Source organism: Microcaecilia unicolor, chromosome 5, assembly GCF_901765095.1.
Source record: "Microcaecilia unicolor chromosome 5, aMicUni1.1, whole genome shotgun sequence".
In the NCBI taxonomy this organism is placed as follows: domain Eukaryota; kingdom Metazoa; phylum Chordata; class Amphibia; order Gymnophiona; family Siphonopidae; genus Microcaecilia; species Microcaecilia unicolor.
The window spans coordinates 261,862,845-261,881,647 of NC_044035.1; the positions used below are offsets into that span (position 1 = coordinate 261,862,845).

The 18,803-nt window shown below is 43.7% G+C and overlaps 1 protein-coding gene across 49 annotated transcripts in view; it reads right to left on the bottom strand.

Moving 5' to 3' along the window:
• Positions 1–18,803, bottom strand: part of ABI3BP (ABI family member 3 binding protein) — a 477,114-nt gene that overhangs the window by 17,549 nt on the left and 440,762 nt on the right. For all 49 annotated transcript variants that reach the window (XM_030204105.1, XM_030204134.1, XM_030204107.1 and 46 more), the window contains one exon: positions 15,990–16,112. In XM_030204105.1, the coding sequence (XP_030059965.1) occupies positions 15,990–16,112 (123 nt within the window). The remainder of the gene's footprint in view (positions 1–15,989; positions 16,113–18,803) is intronic.

Here is an 18,803-nt window from a genome sequence, read left to right on the forward strand (position 1 = left end):
TATTATTATTAATACATTTGTATCCCACATTATCCCACCTTTTTGCAGGCTCAATGTGGTTTACAATTCATCGTGGATACTGGAAATAGAAAAGAATGTACATTGGTTTTACAGCAAGTTTTGGGTACATAATGATGAAATACATAATATTGGAAATAGAGAATAGTATACATTTGTTTTAGCAGAAGTTTTGGTTACATGATGGTAAAATAAATATCTACTTGACTGCAGGTTTGCCTGCTTTTTGAGTCAGATAAGACAATCACAGCCAACTGAGGTCTTTTACCTCCTTTTTTATGAACTATAGAGAAAAAATAAATTAAAAAAGTAATGCAGTAGAAGGACACTGATGAGATGTCGTAACAACTGTGTGATTGCAAATCACTTTATAATATTTCACACATTTCACATTCCGGAGTAGATTTGAAGAGCTATTGATCCACTATTTGTATTATGTGCTCATTAAAATACAGTCTCATCAGTCAAATCACACTAGTGTTAAAGAGCGAAGTGTGCAACTTTGAGGAGGCATGAACCTGAGAGGGGAATGGGTGGGTCAGGGGCGTGTCAGGTAGTTATGCGTACAAGTTAATAGAATTATGCACTTAACTGCCTATGATTAGGCATGAGCAAAATGCCAGCCATTAAGCTGGTATAAGTGCTTGTAAATGCAGACTTATGCTAGTATTCTGTAACAGCAGATGCACACATAACTGTTATTTATAAATGATCTGGAAAATGGAACGACGAGGCGCCATTTTAAACTCGTAGTGCTTTCTTCAGATACTCTCAGCATCACGCTATAGCGCTCCGTTCCTGAAGAAGCCTTGTTTCCGGGGTGAAACTGTGGTCCCAGTTGAACGCTAAGACAAGGAGTGCTTCGTTAAGCATTGTTAAGCTAAGTGCTTTCTTTTCTGATGCTGTTTATTTACACATAAGTTGTTCATTTTGTGTACAAGAGCAGAACTATTCAAGAGTTAAGAATTGAGAGCAGAAAACACGCTCGATTGTTTTGTGGAGTTTTTTTATGCCCAATGATAGAACCTTAGCAGGTGTTACCTATCTATATCAGTAACCTCGCTCAAAACTGGTGGCTGTTTGCTCACGGTTTCTGTGGGTCTTTTCTCCATAAACAAGCACTCTTTTTCATGATAATTGACTAGAGTCCTACATTTTGGTAACCTTTTGATATTTACGTTTTAAGTCTCCCTATTTTCTGCTCTTATTTCATGCCTTTCCCAAGCTCTGGTCTTCTTCTTTTAAGCTTCTCAGCACCATCTGTCCTATGCATGTTTAAGTTCTGATACCATTGTTATTGCTATCACCTCTGCTGGTAGGCTATTTTAGGCTTGCTCCATCCTTCCAGTAAATGGAAAAATTAGACAGTATTCTAAAGTCATAATGACCTGTGACATAATGCCCCTTTATAGCAATGTTCTATAATAAACAAAGCAGCCCTCTTCTAAACTACAGTTACAGGAGACTAGTATAAGTATACAACTTATCAAGCACGGCAGAAAGCTTACCCTTTTACAATAGACAGTATTGAATAGGAAAAAGTTTCTTTTTCCCTTCCCTCTTTTCCCTTGCTTTCTTTTACTTTCTCATTGTCTCTTAAGTCAAATCAATTTGACTTGAATGACCACAAATTCTCTGCTTCTGTCTTCCCTGTCACTAAGATCACACAGAGGCCAATGCTCAAAGGCTCATGATAGAGCTGAAGGCAGATGTCTGAGCGCATGGCTTCTGCTATGAGCGTAATACCATGCAGGGCACAAAGCCAAATTATATGCAGATTATATGTGCAGAAAACTTGTGGCTAATGGGGAGGGGGTGGAGGAACATGCCTGACACATGCACTAAGGTTTTATGGTAAGTGTGGCTCTTCGGTTCCTGCCCAGACAAAAACTGAAGTGTCAGCACACATTGGCGCTTGTTCTTTCGCACCTAAATTATGAACCTTACAAAAATTTCTTGCATATGGGATTTTTGCAAGGTTCATATTAGATACAGAAGAACAGGTGCAACAACTCACCCACAATACAACAATCCTATGTACAACCTATCAACAACCCACAAAACCAAAGACACAATAACCAACCAAAAGGAATAATCTCCAGGTATGAATACCACCGCCTAAAAGAGGAAAACAACAACAACAAATCCAACCACCGAAGAAACAAACAACTACCGTGTTTCCCCGAATATAAGACACTGTCTTATATTAATTTTTGCTCCCAAAACGGCACTAGGTCTTATTTTCAGGGGCTGTCTTATTTCGGGGAAACACGGTTGGCCCGCCCACCCTCCCTCCATCACTTCTGCAACTAACCCCCCACCCGAGATGGCCCCCCACCCGAAGTCGCCGGGCCACCCCTCCGTCGCTCCGGAACTAACCTGAAGCCTCCTTTCACTTGCCTTCCAGTTCGCATCGCAGCAAGCAGCAGGGCAGGCCTCTCCTTCCTTCCGTGCCCCGCCCTCGCCTGACGTTACGTTACGTCAGGCGAGGGCGGGACACGGAAGGAAGGTGTGGCCTGCCCTGCTGCTTGCTGCGATGCGAACTGGAAGGCAAGTGAAAGGTTACTTTCGGAGCGACGGAGGGGTGGCCCGGCGACTTCGGGTGGGGGGGCCATCTCGGGTGGGGGGTTAGTTGCAGAAGTGATGGAGGGAGGGTGGGCGGGCCAACCGTTACTTTCGGAGCAACGGAGGGGGGGCGGCGATCTCGGGTGGGGGGTTAGTTGCAGGAGCGACGGAGGGAGGGTGGGCGGACCAACCGTGTTTCCCCGAAATAAGACATCCCCTGAAAATAAGACTTTGCTAGGCCTTACTTTCAGGGGAGGCCTTATATTTACTAAGGGCACCAAAACCTGGGTAGGTCTTATTTTCGGGGGAACACGGTAATAAAAATAAACACATCAAACCCCCCCACGGAACCATACCACTCAATCCAACTAGGATACATCAATGCAAGATCAGCAGTAAGCAACTCAGTAGACATACTAGACTGGATTACCACAGATAACTTAGACCTTCTATTTATCACAGAAACCTGGTTCCATAGCCCCACAGACCCCGCCATCTTAGAAACATGCCCACCAGAATACAAAATCACCCACTGGACAAGAAATGGAAAAAAAAAGAGGAGGCAGAATAGCTATTATCTACAAACCCGAATTCACCATCACAATCACGGGTGAATCTACCTCGCCACAACTTGAAATTGCATCGACAAGAATTAATCATCCAAACCTAATAGGACACCTCAACACAATCCTATTCTACAGGCCACCAGGAAAATGGCAAGACTCCCAAGTACAACTCATGGATTTCATCTTGAACTCCTGCGTGTCTGCCTCAAACATCCTCATACTAGGAGACATCAACCTACACCTAGAAGATGACACCTCACCAAGCACACGAGAATGCAAAGAATTCCTAAAACTCTGGGATCTGCAAGTACCCAACACGCAACCAACACACAAAAAAGGACACACACTATCATACTCACTGACACAAGATGGACACCTACATTATGGTCAGACCACCATAAAGCAAATGTCTCTCTCTGCTGGCGAAAAACACACATAAACACAATCAATAAACAGGAGCGAACAACATACACAACGAGAGGAAAAATAGACCCCACAATATTCTGGCAACAGATCTACCAGAACGAATGGTCAACAAACGCCGACACCATCCAATTCTTCCAAGAATGGGACGATCTATGTACAACAACATTAGACAAAATCGCCCCAATCCAAACCAGAACATCACACAGGAAAAAAACAAATCCATGGTTCACCGAAGAGCTGAAAAAACTCAAAACACAAATCAGGAAACTAAAACGAGAATGGAACAAAAAGAGAGACGAACAAACACTAAACGCATGGAAACTACTTCGGAGAAAATACAAATACACCATAAAACAGACCAAAAGACTACATTGCAAAACAATAATAGGACCAAACTACAAAGACACACATAAACTCTTCAACCTTGTGAACAAACTGTTAGACACCACACCAGTTACAAACAACTGCAAAGATGTACCAGATGTGGACAACCTTGTGAAATACTTCAAGGAGAAAATTATACAACTACGACTCAAAATACCTGCTAGCCCTATTGAGTACGCCACACTTTTAGATTGTCTAGATCCAGAAGAAGGAACATACCCTGCAGACAGAACATGGACCGAATTCGAAATACTATCAGAAGACCTCATCTCTGAAACTCTCAAAAGATATGCCAAATCCCACTGCAAACTAGACACGTGCCTAAATAACCTCATGAAATCTGCTCCTCAACAATTCATAATAGACCTAACGAGCCATGTGAACTTCATGCTACAAAACGGACTTTTCCCAAAAGAAAAAGGAAAAATCTTACTCACCCCAATTCCTAAAGATACAAAGAAAAGCACGAGTGAAATAACCAACTACAGGCCAGTAGCATCCATACCACTAATAACCAAAATAACCGAAGGAATGGTAACCAAACAACTCACAAACTATTTAAACAAACACTCAATACTGCATGATGCCCAATCAGGATTCCGATCAAATCATAGCACAGAAACAGTATTAGTCACCCTTATGACTAGATTTAAACAAATAATTGCGACTGGCAACAATATACTCCTCCTACAATTTGACATGTCAAGTGCCTTCGATATGGTTGACCACGGAATCCTATTACACATACTCGAATACTTTGGCATTGGAGGAAATGTCCTGAATTGGTTCGAAGGGTTCCTAATCCAACGTTCGTATCAAGTCACATCAAATTCGACCACGTCTAAGGCATGGACACCTGAATGTGGAGTACCACAAGGATCACCTCTCTCACCAACCATTTTCAACCTAATGATGATCCCTCTGGCAAAACTCCTATCAAACCATAACCTCAACCCATATATATACGCTGATGATGTGACAATATACATCCCCTTCAAACAAGACATTAATGAAATCTTCAACGAAATCAATCAAAGCCTACACATCACGAACACATGGGCAGATGCATTTCGTCTGAAATTAAACGCAGAAAAAACTCAATGCCTGATACTCACCTCCCAATACAACACAAAGGAATTCACCGCTATAAACACACCAAACCTAAACCTTCAAATCTCAGAAACGCTAAAAATCCTTGGAATCACTATCGACAGCCACCTAACGCTCGAAACTCACGCTAACAACACAACTAAAAAGATGTTTTACAGCATGTGGAAACTGAAAAGGATAAGACCATACTTCCCAAGATCCGTCTTTCGCAGCCTCGTGCAATCCCTCGTACTCAGCCATCTGGATTACTGCAACTCACTAAATGCAGGTTGCAAAGAGCAAACACTGAGTAAACTTCAAACAGCCCAGAATACGGCAGCCAGACTCATCTTTGGAAAGCCAAAATATGAAAGTGCAAAACCATTACGAGAGAAACTGCACTGGCTTCCACTCAAGGAACTTTTAAAGTATGCACATTAGTCCACAAAATCATTCACGGCGAAGCCCCAGCCTACATGTCTGAGTTAATAGACTTACCACCCAGAAACGCCAAAAGATCATCCCAAACCTTCCTTAACCTCCACTTCCCCAATTGCAAGGGCTTGAAATACAAGGCGCTACACGCGTCAACCTTTTCTCACATGAGCACGCAGTTTTGGAATACACTGCCGCGCAACTTAAGAACGATCCACGAGCAAGCTTCCTTCCGCAGATTATTGAAGACCCATCTTTTTGAAAAAATTTACGGAAAGAACCAAAACACATAAAGTCCATACTTACTGTTCATTAATGCATCATACATCCACTTCTGAACTCTCATTCCCGTAATATCACATCACTCATACCTTTACTCACAGAAAGATATATACCATATGTCTTCATGCCTTATTATCGCCCTCTAAGCTCCCATTGTCTCCTTCCAATGTTTCAATGGTTGTGTTCCATTGTTACATTTCTTAACGACACCTCGATTGTCTCGCATAACTCTGCACAATGTAATCCATAACCAATCTGTAACAAATTGTATTTCCATCATTTAACTCATATTGTAAGCCACACTGAACCCGCAAAAAGGTGGGAAAATGTGGGATACAAATGCAATAAATAAATAAGTAAAATAAATGTGTGCTTTTACTTTCAGTTTTGTTTGGACACAAACTCATTTTTGTTCCTTCCTGTCTGTCTTTAAAACTTGCAGAAGCTTCTTTTCACTTGTAAAAGATGACAAAACAGACAGTTAAATGTGAATAATTGACAAGAAATTCTCTCCTCAAAAACTACGATGCCCTGGATCTGGAGCAAAAATTTGTTGTGCTTCAGGGCTACTGAAAGACACAGCTGGGCCTGGGGTAGGACCCCCCTCCCACGTGGGCCGCCACGCCATGCCTCCCCCTCAATCGGCCCCCCCCCCCACATTCAGGCTGCTGCCCCCTTACCTTCCAGTGTATGACTACTCCTTCCTCGGTCTGTCGTCTCCTGCTCCTGTGTGCCGGGACCTGGATTACTGCATTAACGCGAAAACACGGGTTACCCGGGTTATTGCGTTAATACAATCATCCAGGTCCTGACACACAGGAGCAGGAGAGAGACAGAACTGGAAGCAGACAGGCAGGAAGAAGCTTGCCAGCACCGGGCCCCCCTTGGAGGCCAGGCCCAGGGAATTTTGTCCCCTTCTCGGCGGCCCTGTTGTGCATGTGTCAAAAGATCTGAACATTGAGCAGAATATGCTCCGCTTTGCACGGAAAGCTCCTTACCATGCATTTTTATAGAGGAAGCAACCGTGTCTTCCGCTTGAGCTAACTTGCATGCTCAAGTCCTCTGTGCATTCTGCGCAGAATTAGCACATGCTAAATGCTAAGGTGCTCATACATGTAAAATGGGCTTCTTAGCATTTAGTGCATTCTAAGTTCATTAGCACACACTAAGCTTTAATAAAAGGACCTCAAAGTGACTTCCCCAAGATCACAAGGAGCAGTAGTGGGATTTGAACTTGCTTTTCTGGTTCTCAATCTGCTGATCTGTTAGGCTTCGCCTCCACTCCAAAGCAATTGAGTTAATGTAAATATTTGGTAATGTTTTAAGAGGCAATAATGAGGATCAGATTTTTGTATTGTTTGTGACAATTATGTAGTGCTGCGGAGGAGGAGGGTAGTGTTATTGCAAACTAATTCAAGTAGTTTTCTTGTATTAATTGAGTGAAGGGGATGGAGCTTGGTTGAAGAGTTCATCTGTTTAGTGCAATCCAGCTGTTTGTGGTGCAGTATATCCCACTCGGTTGATAAGTATCCTATATGTTAACAGTAAATTGGACTTGTGAATACGGTATTCATTAGCAATGGCGATAGGTGCAATCATATACTTCAATTTTAGGGAAAAAGTATTAGCAAAGCACGTCCTTCATTCTGAAAGAAAAAGTTTGAGCAATTTTAAATGTCATGGCTACTTTGAAAAAAGGTCTTTGCCTAGTTCAAATTCACTTCTGAGTATATTGAAAACCCTTTGGTGAGATCTTTCATAGCAGTGGCGTAGCCAAGGGTGGGCCCAGGCCCACCCACTTTGGGCTCAGGCCCACCCAGTAGCAGCACACCTACGAAGTGTCTGGCAGGGATCCCCAAGCCCCACCAGCCAAAAATTCCCAACAACTGTCCTTCCTGCATACCAACCTTCCCTCTAATGTATTCCCGTCTATGCGGAAACAGGAAGTTGCATCAGAGGGAAGGCTGTGGGGCCAACATGAGCAGTGTGTATTAGTTGCTGCTAGCTGCCAGTGAAAATCTGCTATTTAAAAGGTATGGGGGGAAGGGGATGTTTGAGAGACCATATGGCATGCAGGCGAGAGAGGGAGAGACCAAATCACTTGTGGGACAGGGCGGAGTTCTTTTGCCCACCCATCTTGGGCCCAGGCCCACCCAAAATTGGGTGTCTGGCTACGCCCCTGTTTCATAGTCTCTAAATCTTAAGAATTAAGAAAATAATCTCATGCCACTATGGAGTTATGTTGTACATGGCAAACATATGGGTGCCACCCTTATCCCATCCAAAACATATCAATAGAGGACAGCAAGTTAAACACTTAACTTTGCACAGTGCACAAAATACAGTTAGTATGAACTGCACAAGTGAATATTAAAGCAGAAATGACAAGTTCACACATGACATCTGGAGGCACACAATACATGCACAAAAAGGTAATCTTAAAAGCAAGCACTATTAAACACTAAAAATAAAGCAATATTAAAACAGTAATCATAAATTTGGCACTTAATAAAGCTTAAGTATTGGAAGCAGGTACCTTCACTAGAACTTTGGTCGGATCCGTGTTTTGAAATCATCAACACTAAGAAATGACACTCTCCATTAAAGATTCCAGTGCTAGGGTGATAGGAAAAGGGGCAAGTTATGAATTAGATTTTTGGATGTGGATGATAGACAGGGTTCCTTCTGTGTTCTGAACTCTGGATGGTGAACAGTGAATCTGACACTGTTTCTTACATAACAGAAGAGAGGTTATGAGGTCATGGACCACTTCTTTCTGCCTTTTACTTTTTCATTTGTGATGTTGGATGACTATCCGCCTTATTTTCGAAAGAGAAAGACACCCATATTTCGACCCAAATCGGGAGATGGGCGTCTTTCTCCCGTGGGTGGCCAAATCGGTATAATCGAAAGCCGATTTTGGGCGTCTTCAACTGCACTCCATTGCGGAATCGGCCAAAGTTGATGTGGGCATGTTGGAAGCGTGGTGAAGGCGGGACTGGGGCATGTTTATCGGCCGAACAGAAATGGGCGGCTTTCGCCGATAATGGAAAAAAATAGCCATTTTTAACGAAAATTTAGGGCACTTTTTTTGGACCCTTTTTTTTTCACAAACAAGTCCCAAAAAAGTGCCCTAAATGAACAGATGACCACCGGAGGGAATCAGGGATGACCTCCCCTGACACCCCTAGTGGTCACTTACCCCCTCCCACAAAAAAAAACAAACAACTTTTAAAACTTTTTATTTCCAGCCTGTATGCCAGACTCAAATGTCATACCCAGCTCCCTGACAGCAGTATGCAGGTCCCTGGAGCAGTTGTTAGTGGGTGCAGTGGACTTCAGGCAGGCGGACCCAGGCCCATCCCCCCCCTACCTGTTACACTTGTGCTGGTTAATGCTGAGCCCTCCAAACCCCCCCCAAAACCCACTGTACCCACATGTAGGTGCCCCCCTTCACCCCTTAGGGTTATGGTAATGGTGTAGACTTGTGGGCAGTGGGTTTTGGGGAGATTTGGGGGGCTCAGCACACAAGGGAAGGGTGTTATGCACCTGGGAGCTCTTTTACTGTTTTTTTTTAATTTGTAAAAGTGCCCCCTAGGGTGCCCAGTTGGTGTCCTGGCATGTGAGGGGGACCAGTGCACTACGAATCCTGGCCCCTCCCAGACCCAATGCCTTGGATTTGTTTGTTTTTGAGATGGGCGCCTTCGGTTTCCATTATTGCTGAAAACCGATAGCGCCCAGTTGAAAAACGGCCAACTCCTAGCCATTTGCCCTGCACAACCCGTATTATCAGAAAAAAGATGGGCGCCCATCTTTTAAATACGGTTTGTCCCGTTCACGGAAATAGGCGCCCATGGAGATGGGCATTCGCGTTCAATTATGCCCCTCTTTATGGATGGATGGTTTCTGTTCAGATTATATCATTTGACCACGTATTAAATAAAGTTGCTTATGTGTGTTGATGTGTTGAGTGGTGCTTAGCTGGTGACTCCGGCTGTGAAGAACTAAAGCCGGTGCTGGGCAGTCTTGTACAGTCTGTATCCCGTAAATGGCAATCTGGTTTAGGATGGGCTGGAGAGGGCTTCGACAGCAACTCCAGTAGATGGAATGTTGTGCCGGGCAGACTTTTAAAATCTATGTCCTGCAAATGACAAGATGGATTCAGATAAACTGGAGTGGGCTTTGATGGCAACTCCAGTAGTTGGAACATAAGGACAGTGCCTGGTGGATTTCTTACGGTCTATGTCCCAGAAATGCCAAAGAAAGACCATGATCAAGTATTTTATATCACATTCATTGTTGGTTTAATCATGAATTGATAATGAGTGTGACTGCTGGGCAGACTGGATGGACCTTTCAGGTCTTGATTTGCCATCATTTCATTCACTAAGAGCTTCTTTTACAAAGCTGCACTAGCGATTCCCATGTGGCAAATGAGAGGAAGCCCATAGAAATTGAATGGGCTTTCTCTCATTTGCCGCACCGAGAATCTGTAGCACGTCTTTGCAAAAGAGACCCTATGTAAAAAAACAAAAAACAAACAACAATAATGCTTACATCAATTAACACAGAGAAAGTCACCAGCAGCATATAAAGAAAAGGGAACTGAATCCTCAGCAAAGGTCAACCAAGGTTATGCATACTAAGATCTAGTCAGTGTACACTTTATTGCGAGCTATTTAATCCCCAAAGGGATTCTGTCCTGGTGTTCTGCCAGCAGTTCCCTGCCAAATATGAAGAAGGGCCAGGGTCAGAAGCAGAGGACCTGTAGGATAACTAATTTTAGAACTTTTTTAAAAACTTGCTAAATCTGTGAAATTTCTTAACATTTTACAATTCTGCAATTTATTGCATGTCTTGAATCACTGTTTCTCAGAATTGGTATTCGGAGTGAGCCATGGAATAGGAATGTGCACACTATAGTCAGCTCAGAAATGTGCTTAAATGTATCTAATCCTAAGCATTAAATTCTATTTGCAGCCTCTAGAGCAGAGAGTTCCAGCCATTGAATAATGGGGACACCGAGTGGCAGGTTTAAGGGGCCAGGTTTGCAGGGTTTTGTAGATGCATGGTCCATGCAATAACTGTGCTAGGTGAGTTGGAAGGAAATATAAAATAGAAAGCAAAAATGCCGAGATGTATGTTCATTGCATGAGTTTGCAGCCCTGGTTTTGACTGAAGTGAAAGTGCAAAGGAACAGAAGAAGCTGACTCCTGACAAATGTCTTCCCTCTCCTCCTCCTCCTAAAAAAAAAATCCTTTATTATTTATATATAACATCTGCAAGTTTCTCTCTACTGAAGAACTCAAGAGTGAAATACAAACTTAAAAGGAAAAAAACAGTTTATTAATGTGCTAAGCAGTGTGAATTAGTGTGTAGTAACAGTGCAGGGCCCTGAAAACTTAGGAGTCCTTTTACCAAGGTGCGCTGAAAAATAGCTTGTGGTACTGTAGGCATGTGTTATGGGCGTGCGCCAATCCATTTTTCAGTGCATCTGTAAAAAAGGACTTTTAAAAACATTTTGCCGAAAATGGGCGTGCGGCAAAATCAAAATTGCTTCATGTCCATTTTGGGTCTGCAACCCTACTGCCAGCCATTGACCTAGCGGTAAAGTCTCATGCAGTAACCGGGCGTTAATGACCTATGCACGTCACATGCCACTTGGTGCTTGTCCGATATGTGCGTTAAAAATTATTTTTCAGCCACGTATATTTACCACAAGAGCCACGCGGTAGTCAGGCGGTAACTCCATTTTGGTGTGTGGTAGGTGAGCGTAGACGCTTACGTGGCTTAGTAAAACTGCCCCTTACTGCATTGATATGAGAGTCAAGCTAATTCATGCTAACTGCATACCCTGTTATAGGGTGACAAATGGGAGGTTATGAGCAGGGACTATTTCCTAAACAGAAAGTGCAGCTGCACTATTAATACTTACCCCATGGTAAAGACTTTTGCTTGTACAGTAACTGTATGGGAATATGCTGGGAACATTCCTAACACTTATCACATAGGCTTTGCAATTATCATGCTGTGTAAGTGCCAAACTTTACCACACTTCAGTAAAATGGACCCATACTTGCAAATGATGAAAAGATAGATAATCAGCAGACCATGGTCATAATAATAATGCATAATAATAATGCATATAGTAATAAAATAGAAAACATTATAAATAAGAAACAAAGGGGGCCATTTACTAAAGGTTAGTGTGTGCCATCTGTTGCTAAAGGTGCAGATAGCACACGCCAATGTCATTAGCAGATGATTCCAAAGTAAAATAACCTAGATCCTAATATTGTTATGGGAAAAGGTACTATATGGAATTCTCTGGAGGCCCTACAGCAGGAAAAAAAATAAATGGTTTGGATTAATTTCTGAATGATAAGAATGGGGTGGATAATCTTTTTATTATTATTATTTATTTACTGAATTACAACAATATCCATCCAATCAGTGGCTAGGGGGCACCAGGGGAGCGACCACTTCCCCAAATGGACTTCCAACAGCGCCGTCTCCTATTTTTCATGCGTTCCGTTGCGCCTACACAGTCTGCTTTTTGCTCCCCTCCCCGTGTCACAACCTGGCTACGCTTCTGCATCCAAGTAAAGAAAACTTGTACAGAAATACATGTTGTAACAAAAAAACCCAAATATTAAAAAACCAAATACAAATAGTCTTGGTGTTATCACATCAGCAATATATAATACTATTAAAATATGCTAAAGCTTAAGCTGGGGACCCAGATAATTAATTTGGAGAAAACAAAAAGAAATAATTAAAGAAATGGGGATGAGTAATCTGTAAAGTAATTTCCAGCTTTGATTTTGGATTTTTAACCCATCTTCCTAAATGTTGGAAGTCAGTTAAAATAAGTAGTGAAAAGCTCTGTGAAAGAGCTAAAACTTCAGCAGATGGTGAAAAATCAGAATACTAAAGATCCTGCCTGTACATTAAGAGGGGTTAAACTACACTACCCAAATTCATTAAGACCATGACCAAAGTGGGAGGATTAAACCTTTGGCTAATAAAACTGTTCTGAAAGGTTTCTTCTAAAACAAATTTTAGTTTTAGTTTTATAATGTATGTGGAGAGTGTGTAAGTTAGAGCTGAACAGACGGTAGTACAGTGCAATCCACTTAAGTGCAAGGGTCTGGGACCAAAGAAATACATGCAGTTAACCGGCGCGTGCACTTAACCATTGTGACCCAAAAAAGAAGCTTGACATCTGATAAACATATGTACAGTACTGTTTTTTATACATACAGTATACAGTCTCCGTTAACTGACGTTAGGCTTACTTGAAGTAATCAGTCATAGTCCTCTGTACACTCTTGTGTCTGTGAGTTCCATAGACTATGTCTGCCAGATGGTAAAAACTGTCATAGCACTGACATCCAGTGGCCTCCAGAGGTTGTTGAATTTCGTCAGCATGTGCCTCGCTGCTTATTTCATCATCTGTTTCATCATCAGCCGTTGCCTGCGTGTAGGTGCATATCTGGACATCAATGCTGTTGTCAGCTGTTTGTAGATCGTAATCAACAGCTATGTAGTGATGAAACTCCTCTTCAGTAACACCGGCTGGGATGTCAACAGCCTGTTCATCTGACGCGTTTGCAACGGCTGCAGTTGTTTCGTCCCTCTCCACATCCCTAACAAAGCTTGCCTGCTTATAGCAGTTCACAATGGTTGCCTGTGTAACATGATTCCAGGCTTCTTTCTGCATATGTAGGGAATCCAACAGTGATAGATTATGAGCCAGTTCAACAGCACGTTTAGCCTTGCCTGTCTGGTCATCCATAACGCTTATCAGATAACATAGCACAAGAGCCCGATAATGTTGTTTGAAATTGGCTATTATGCCCTGATCCATAGGTTGGATCAGAGAGGTAGTGTTTGGTGGCAGGAAGACCACCTTGACATTAGACAGCCTGACATCATCACTGTGTGCAGCACAATTATCACAAAGCAACAAAATCTGACGCTTTTGTGCCCGCATTCTATTGTCTAACTTCTTTAGCCACTGCTTCCAACTTTCCCCAGTCATCCATGAATTTGGGTTAGCCTCGTATGACACAGGAAGTCGCTTAACATTCTTGAAGCAACGGGGCTGTTTGCTCTTTCCAATGACGAGTGGTTCCAACTTCTCACTCCCATCCATATTGCAGCAAAGGAAGATCATCAGTCGGTCCTTTGACGTTTTACTTCCTGTAGTTTCAGCTTGTTTGAATGCAAGTGTTCCATCAGGAATCGCTCACCAGTAGAGTCCATTTTCATCAGCATTGAAAATGTCATGAGGTGCAAACTCGTTCAAGATGGTAGGAAGAATTGAAACAACCCAATTTTCAGCACCAAAGTCATCAGTGTCTTGTTTTTCACCATGCTGTTTCTTGAATTTTATGTTGTTCCTCTCCTTCCATCTTTCCAACCATCCAACAGTGGCTTTGAATTCAGTTAGTCCAAGACTTTCAGCTAGCTGATTAGCTTTCTCCTTAAGCAATGGACCACTGACAGGAAACTGTCTGCTCCTGACTTGAGAAAACCACCAAAGAAGAGCATCTTCTACCTCCTCAGCTTTTCCCGCCCATTTACGTTTCCATTGTGGATTTGTATTGTTTTGCCAGTCTTCCAGAAGCTGGTCTTTCTGCTTCAAGGTTTGTGAAATTTGACAGGGATTGACACCATATTCTTTAGCAATAGATGCTTGACTTTGTTTTCTAATTTTTTAAGAACTTCTATTCATTCAGCCAGTGTTAAAGTCTTACAGTTGCGCGATGATGACGACTCCAGTGTACACTCTAACAACATTCTTTCGCTTATTCTGCCTGTGGCAGTTAACCAATGAGATTTCAAATTTACCGCCCCTTTGTCACGCACCAATCAGCTTCCATATTCCATGTGTGCGCTTATGCGGAGTCTTTCCTGCAGAGGAGCGGTCTTAAACCATGCATATAAGCAAATCTTGCACTTATCAGTGGTGCGCTAAACCGAAGTTTGTCCCCATAGAAATTGATGGCGCCAAAAACAGGACTGAAGTATGGCATGCAGTTAAACAGAGCATGCGCTTATCCGACGTGCACTTAAATGGAGTGCACTGTATATAAAAGCCAGACTATCTGTCCCTTTTACTGTGCCCACTGCAGCAATTACATGGCCCAGTAGCAACAGAATAGGGTGGATCACTGGGGCCTTGGCTTGACTAACATTTTACCCTATAGAGCATCAGCAAGTAGAGAGCTTGGAGGTGGGGTGGGAGGGCCAGAAGATAGGGTTGTTTGGCCCCTCCAGCATTGCACATCAAAAGCACCAGGAGCATTGCTTGATCACCTGACAGCTCATATTGTCCTTTGTAACATGTTGCCTCATAGGAATGGGCACAGGGTAGACATTTTCAGTGCGCTTTCTATTCATGGGGGCTTCTTTCCAGCTTTTTGGACTTTATCTAGTTCCTTTCACACATTCATTATAATAAAACGTGTTAACTTATGTAAGAACTTTTTAATGTGTGCTAATCAGCTTCATACATGTTAATCTCTAAGGACTTCTTTTATCAAGCCACATTAGTGGCTCCCGCACAGCAATGCCAACGGAGTCCATTCAAAGTGAATGGCCTTTGTCGGCATTACTGCACCGGGAGCCACTACAGTGGCTTGATAAAAAAGAGGCTCTAAGTTAAAGGGTGTTAAATCAATTTAGAGTGCACTAAATGTTTTAAACCACACAAACAAACCAAATGTACTCTAACAAATGTACATCCCTATTGCCTTAGGCAATAATTTCTTCCATCATGCAAGACAACAGAATTGTATGTCTTTCCCACAGGTTTAAATGAAAAAAGAACAGCATTTCTTACTGCCTATGTAAACTCCTAGGTGCTCTTTAATAAATTATCCTCTTGTTTACTAAGCTGCACTAGTGGCTGCCGTGCACTAATGCCGACACAGCCCATTCACTTTGAATGGGCTGTGTCAGCATTGCTGTGTGGCTTAGTAAACAGGGGGGGTTAATAAGTTCAGCAAGAAAACTTTTGTATCACAGAAGACACAAAAAGCTTTGGTTGAGAAAGGCGATACCACCCTAGTTTGTTTAGCACCAAAAAAAAAACAAACCATGTTCTATATATGAGGGTCATAGTTCTTACCAATATGTTTCACAGAAGTGCTGCTGTTCTAATACTCCTATACTATATAGCAGAACAAGAAACAACTGGTTATTTCTTGTGCTCACCTTTTCTGGTTGGTAATTGGTCCGGCAACAGATGCTGACCTGTCCGGCCATCTAAAAATGAGTCTACAAACTGGCAGTGGTCTTCTCCATGGCCTGTCTGATCTCCTATGTTGTAAAAGTTCCCTGGAAATAGAAAGTGAAGAACATCACAGTGAAAATTACAAACACAAATTCAGTCATTCTCATAGATTAGTGTTAGTATTTCCTTCCAAATGAGATAGACTTGTCAGGAAATATGGGGTACCGTGACAATCCAGAATGTTCTCCAAGAGTCACAAAATATTGCCATCTCTCTTGGTCAACAGATGTAGGATGTTATTTTTCAGGCTGCTTGGTGAGGCCATTACAGTGGTAAGAGGTAGTTTTCAAGCTGCATTTTGGCTATAATGCATGTTAGTTACTCCTTAACGCATGTTACAGGACACTAACGCAAGTTCCATGGCATCCCACAGATCAATCCAGAGACTTGTGGGTTGTGCCCATCTACCAGCAGGTGGAGATAGAGAGAACCTCTGAGGTTTGCTATATGTGGACCTGTGCAGCCAGCTGATTCTCTCTATCTAGCAGGTGGAGGGACATGTCTGTGCAGCTCTGGTTTGATCTTGCTACTGGTGTCCTTTGGGCCTAGTTTAGCACAGACAGGGGTTGAGTGGCTGTTTGCAGCTTATGGTGTACTGGTGCCAGGTCCCTCCCGGTCTCCCCCTACCTTTCCTCCATCGCCCTGGGCTGTTGGCCTGATCGGGTGTTACCTTTCTCTCCTGACTAAAAAAAAAAAAAAAAAAAAAGGTAAGAGACTGTTTTTGTTTAATCATACGGAGGAACTGGACGTTTTGCCGAGTCAGTTTTGGGGCAGGCGTTTGTGGAGCATGTCAGTGCCTTCTGAGGTGGCTAAGCACTGCTCCCAGTGTGGGGGCCGGAGAGCAGCATCAGGGGAATGTGAGTCCTGCCGCCGTCAGCCCGCAGCGGGTGTTCAGTGAGACGGGGGTTCCCCTTAGGCATCCGGTGAGTCAGAAGCGCAGGGGATAGTTTCGGCAGATTCCTCAGGGCAGTTAGTGCAGCATGTGTTGGCAGGCGCCATTTTTTCCTCTCAGGCGCGACCCGCTCCGCATGTGCTGGTTGATAGACAAGAGGCACAGCGCGCTTCTGTGGCACAGGCTCTGATGGAGGGAAGCGATGTACAGGGAGCAGGGGAGTCCCTTGCAGTTCATTTTTCCCCAGATTTTGTTTTATTAATGCACAATGCCTTTCTTTTGAAGAAGTCAGGAGCTTCTCTTCAGGCAGCCCTATCTCTTCCTCAGCAAACTTCGGTTGCTGCAGTCTCTCAGTCTTTCCTGCCAAAATGTCCCCGGGTGGAGATTTTGGATCCCAAGGAGCTATCTGACACAGATGGCCCAGTTTTGTCTCTGGGCTCTCCCTCAGAATCTTTGGATTTGGCAGATGAGGTCACCCTGCCCTCTGAGGAGGGGGATGATCAGACATCTGCCTGCCTTTTTCGCAGGGAAGAGCTTCCCTCCCTGATTGTTAGGGCTTTTGAGGTTTTGGCCATTTCCCCCCTGAATCGTCAGGGGGAACAGGTCCGGTGCCCGCTATTATGTCTGGCACCAAATGCCCACCTCGTTCCGTTCATGTGCATGAGGCCATGAAGATCCTTATTTCGGCGCAGTGGGATACACTGGACAGTGGGCTTAAAGTTGCTTAGAGCTATGTCACGTCTTTACGTGCTACCTGCTCCTGACTTAGACTTGCTAAAGGTCCCTACGATGGATTCCTTAATCACATCGGTCACTAAGAAAATCACTCTCCCTGTGGAGGGTGGCATGGCACTCAAGGACCCTCAGGATCGTAAGTTGGAGACTTGCTTGAAGCTGTCCTTTGAAGTAGCGGCCCTTTCCCTGCAGGCCTCAGTTTGTGGCTCCTATGCGGCGCGAGCATGCTTATCGTGGGTACAGAAAGCCTCCTCTCCGGAAGATCTCATGGCTGTTTTGCTGGCCTTGGAGTCCGGTTTAGCCTTCCTTGTGGATATTCTTTATGATCTTTTGAGGGCTTTGGCGAAGGAGGTTTCCCTAGCGGTCACCGCGCGTCACTGGCTGTGGTTGCAGGATTGGGCTGCAGACGTGGCCTCTAAGTCACGTTTAGCAAGGCTTCCTTTTAGGGGAAAGCTTTTGTTTGGGACAGACATAGAACAGATTGTGAAGGACCTCGGTGATTCTAAGGGCCAGTGCCTCACAGAGGATAGATCCAAATTTGTACGACCGGCGAGACATAGACCTAAGTTTAGGGATACACAGTGTTACCGTCCAGGTCGCGGGGCCTCTTTTCAGAGAGCAAGGTCTTCTCAGAGGCCTCAGCCCTTTGAGGTGACAGGCGGGCCTTCCTTTCCAGTAACAGAAACCAGCCTGCAGCCAGGTCCGCCCAATGATGGGGCCCTGGTCCATATCCTCCGGTTATTGGGGGCAGACTGTCCCTATTCCTGGTGGAGTGGACCAGGGTAACATCTGACGAATGGGTCTTGGAGGTTATCAGAGACGGCTACAAGTTAGAATTGGCTCATCTGATAGTAGACTTTTTTCTGGAATCTCCTTGCAAATGTCCCACCAAGGTGCGGACCGTTCGACAGACCCTCCTCAACTTACAACGGCTGGGTGCCGTCCAGCCTGTACCCCCAGCAGAAAGAGGGTGCGGTCGATACTCCATTTATTTTGTGGTGCCAAAAAAGGGCGGTTCTTGGCGACCCGTCTTAGATCTCAAGTGCGTCAACAGGTCATTACGGGTTCGGCTTTTCTGCATGGAAACCCTCCGATCAGTGATCGCAGC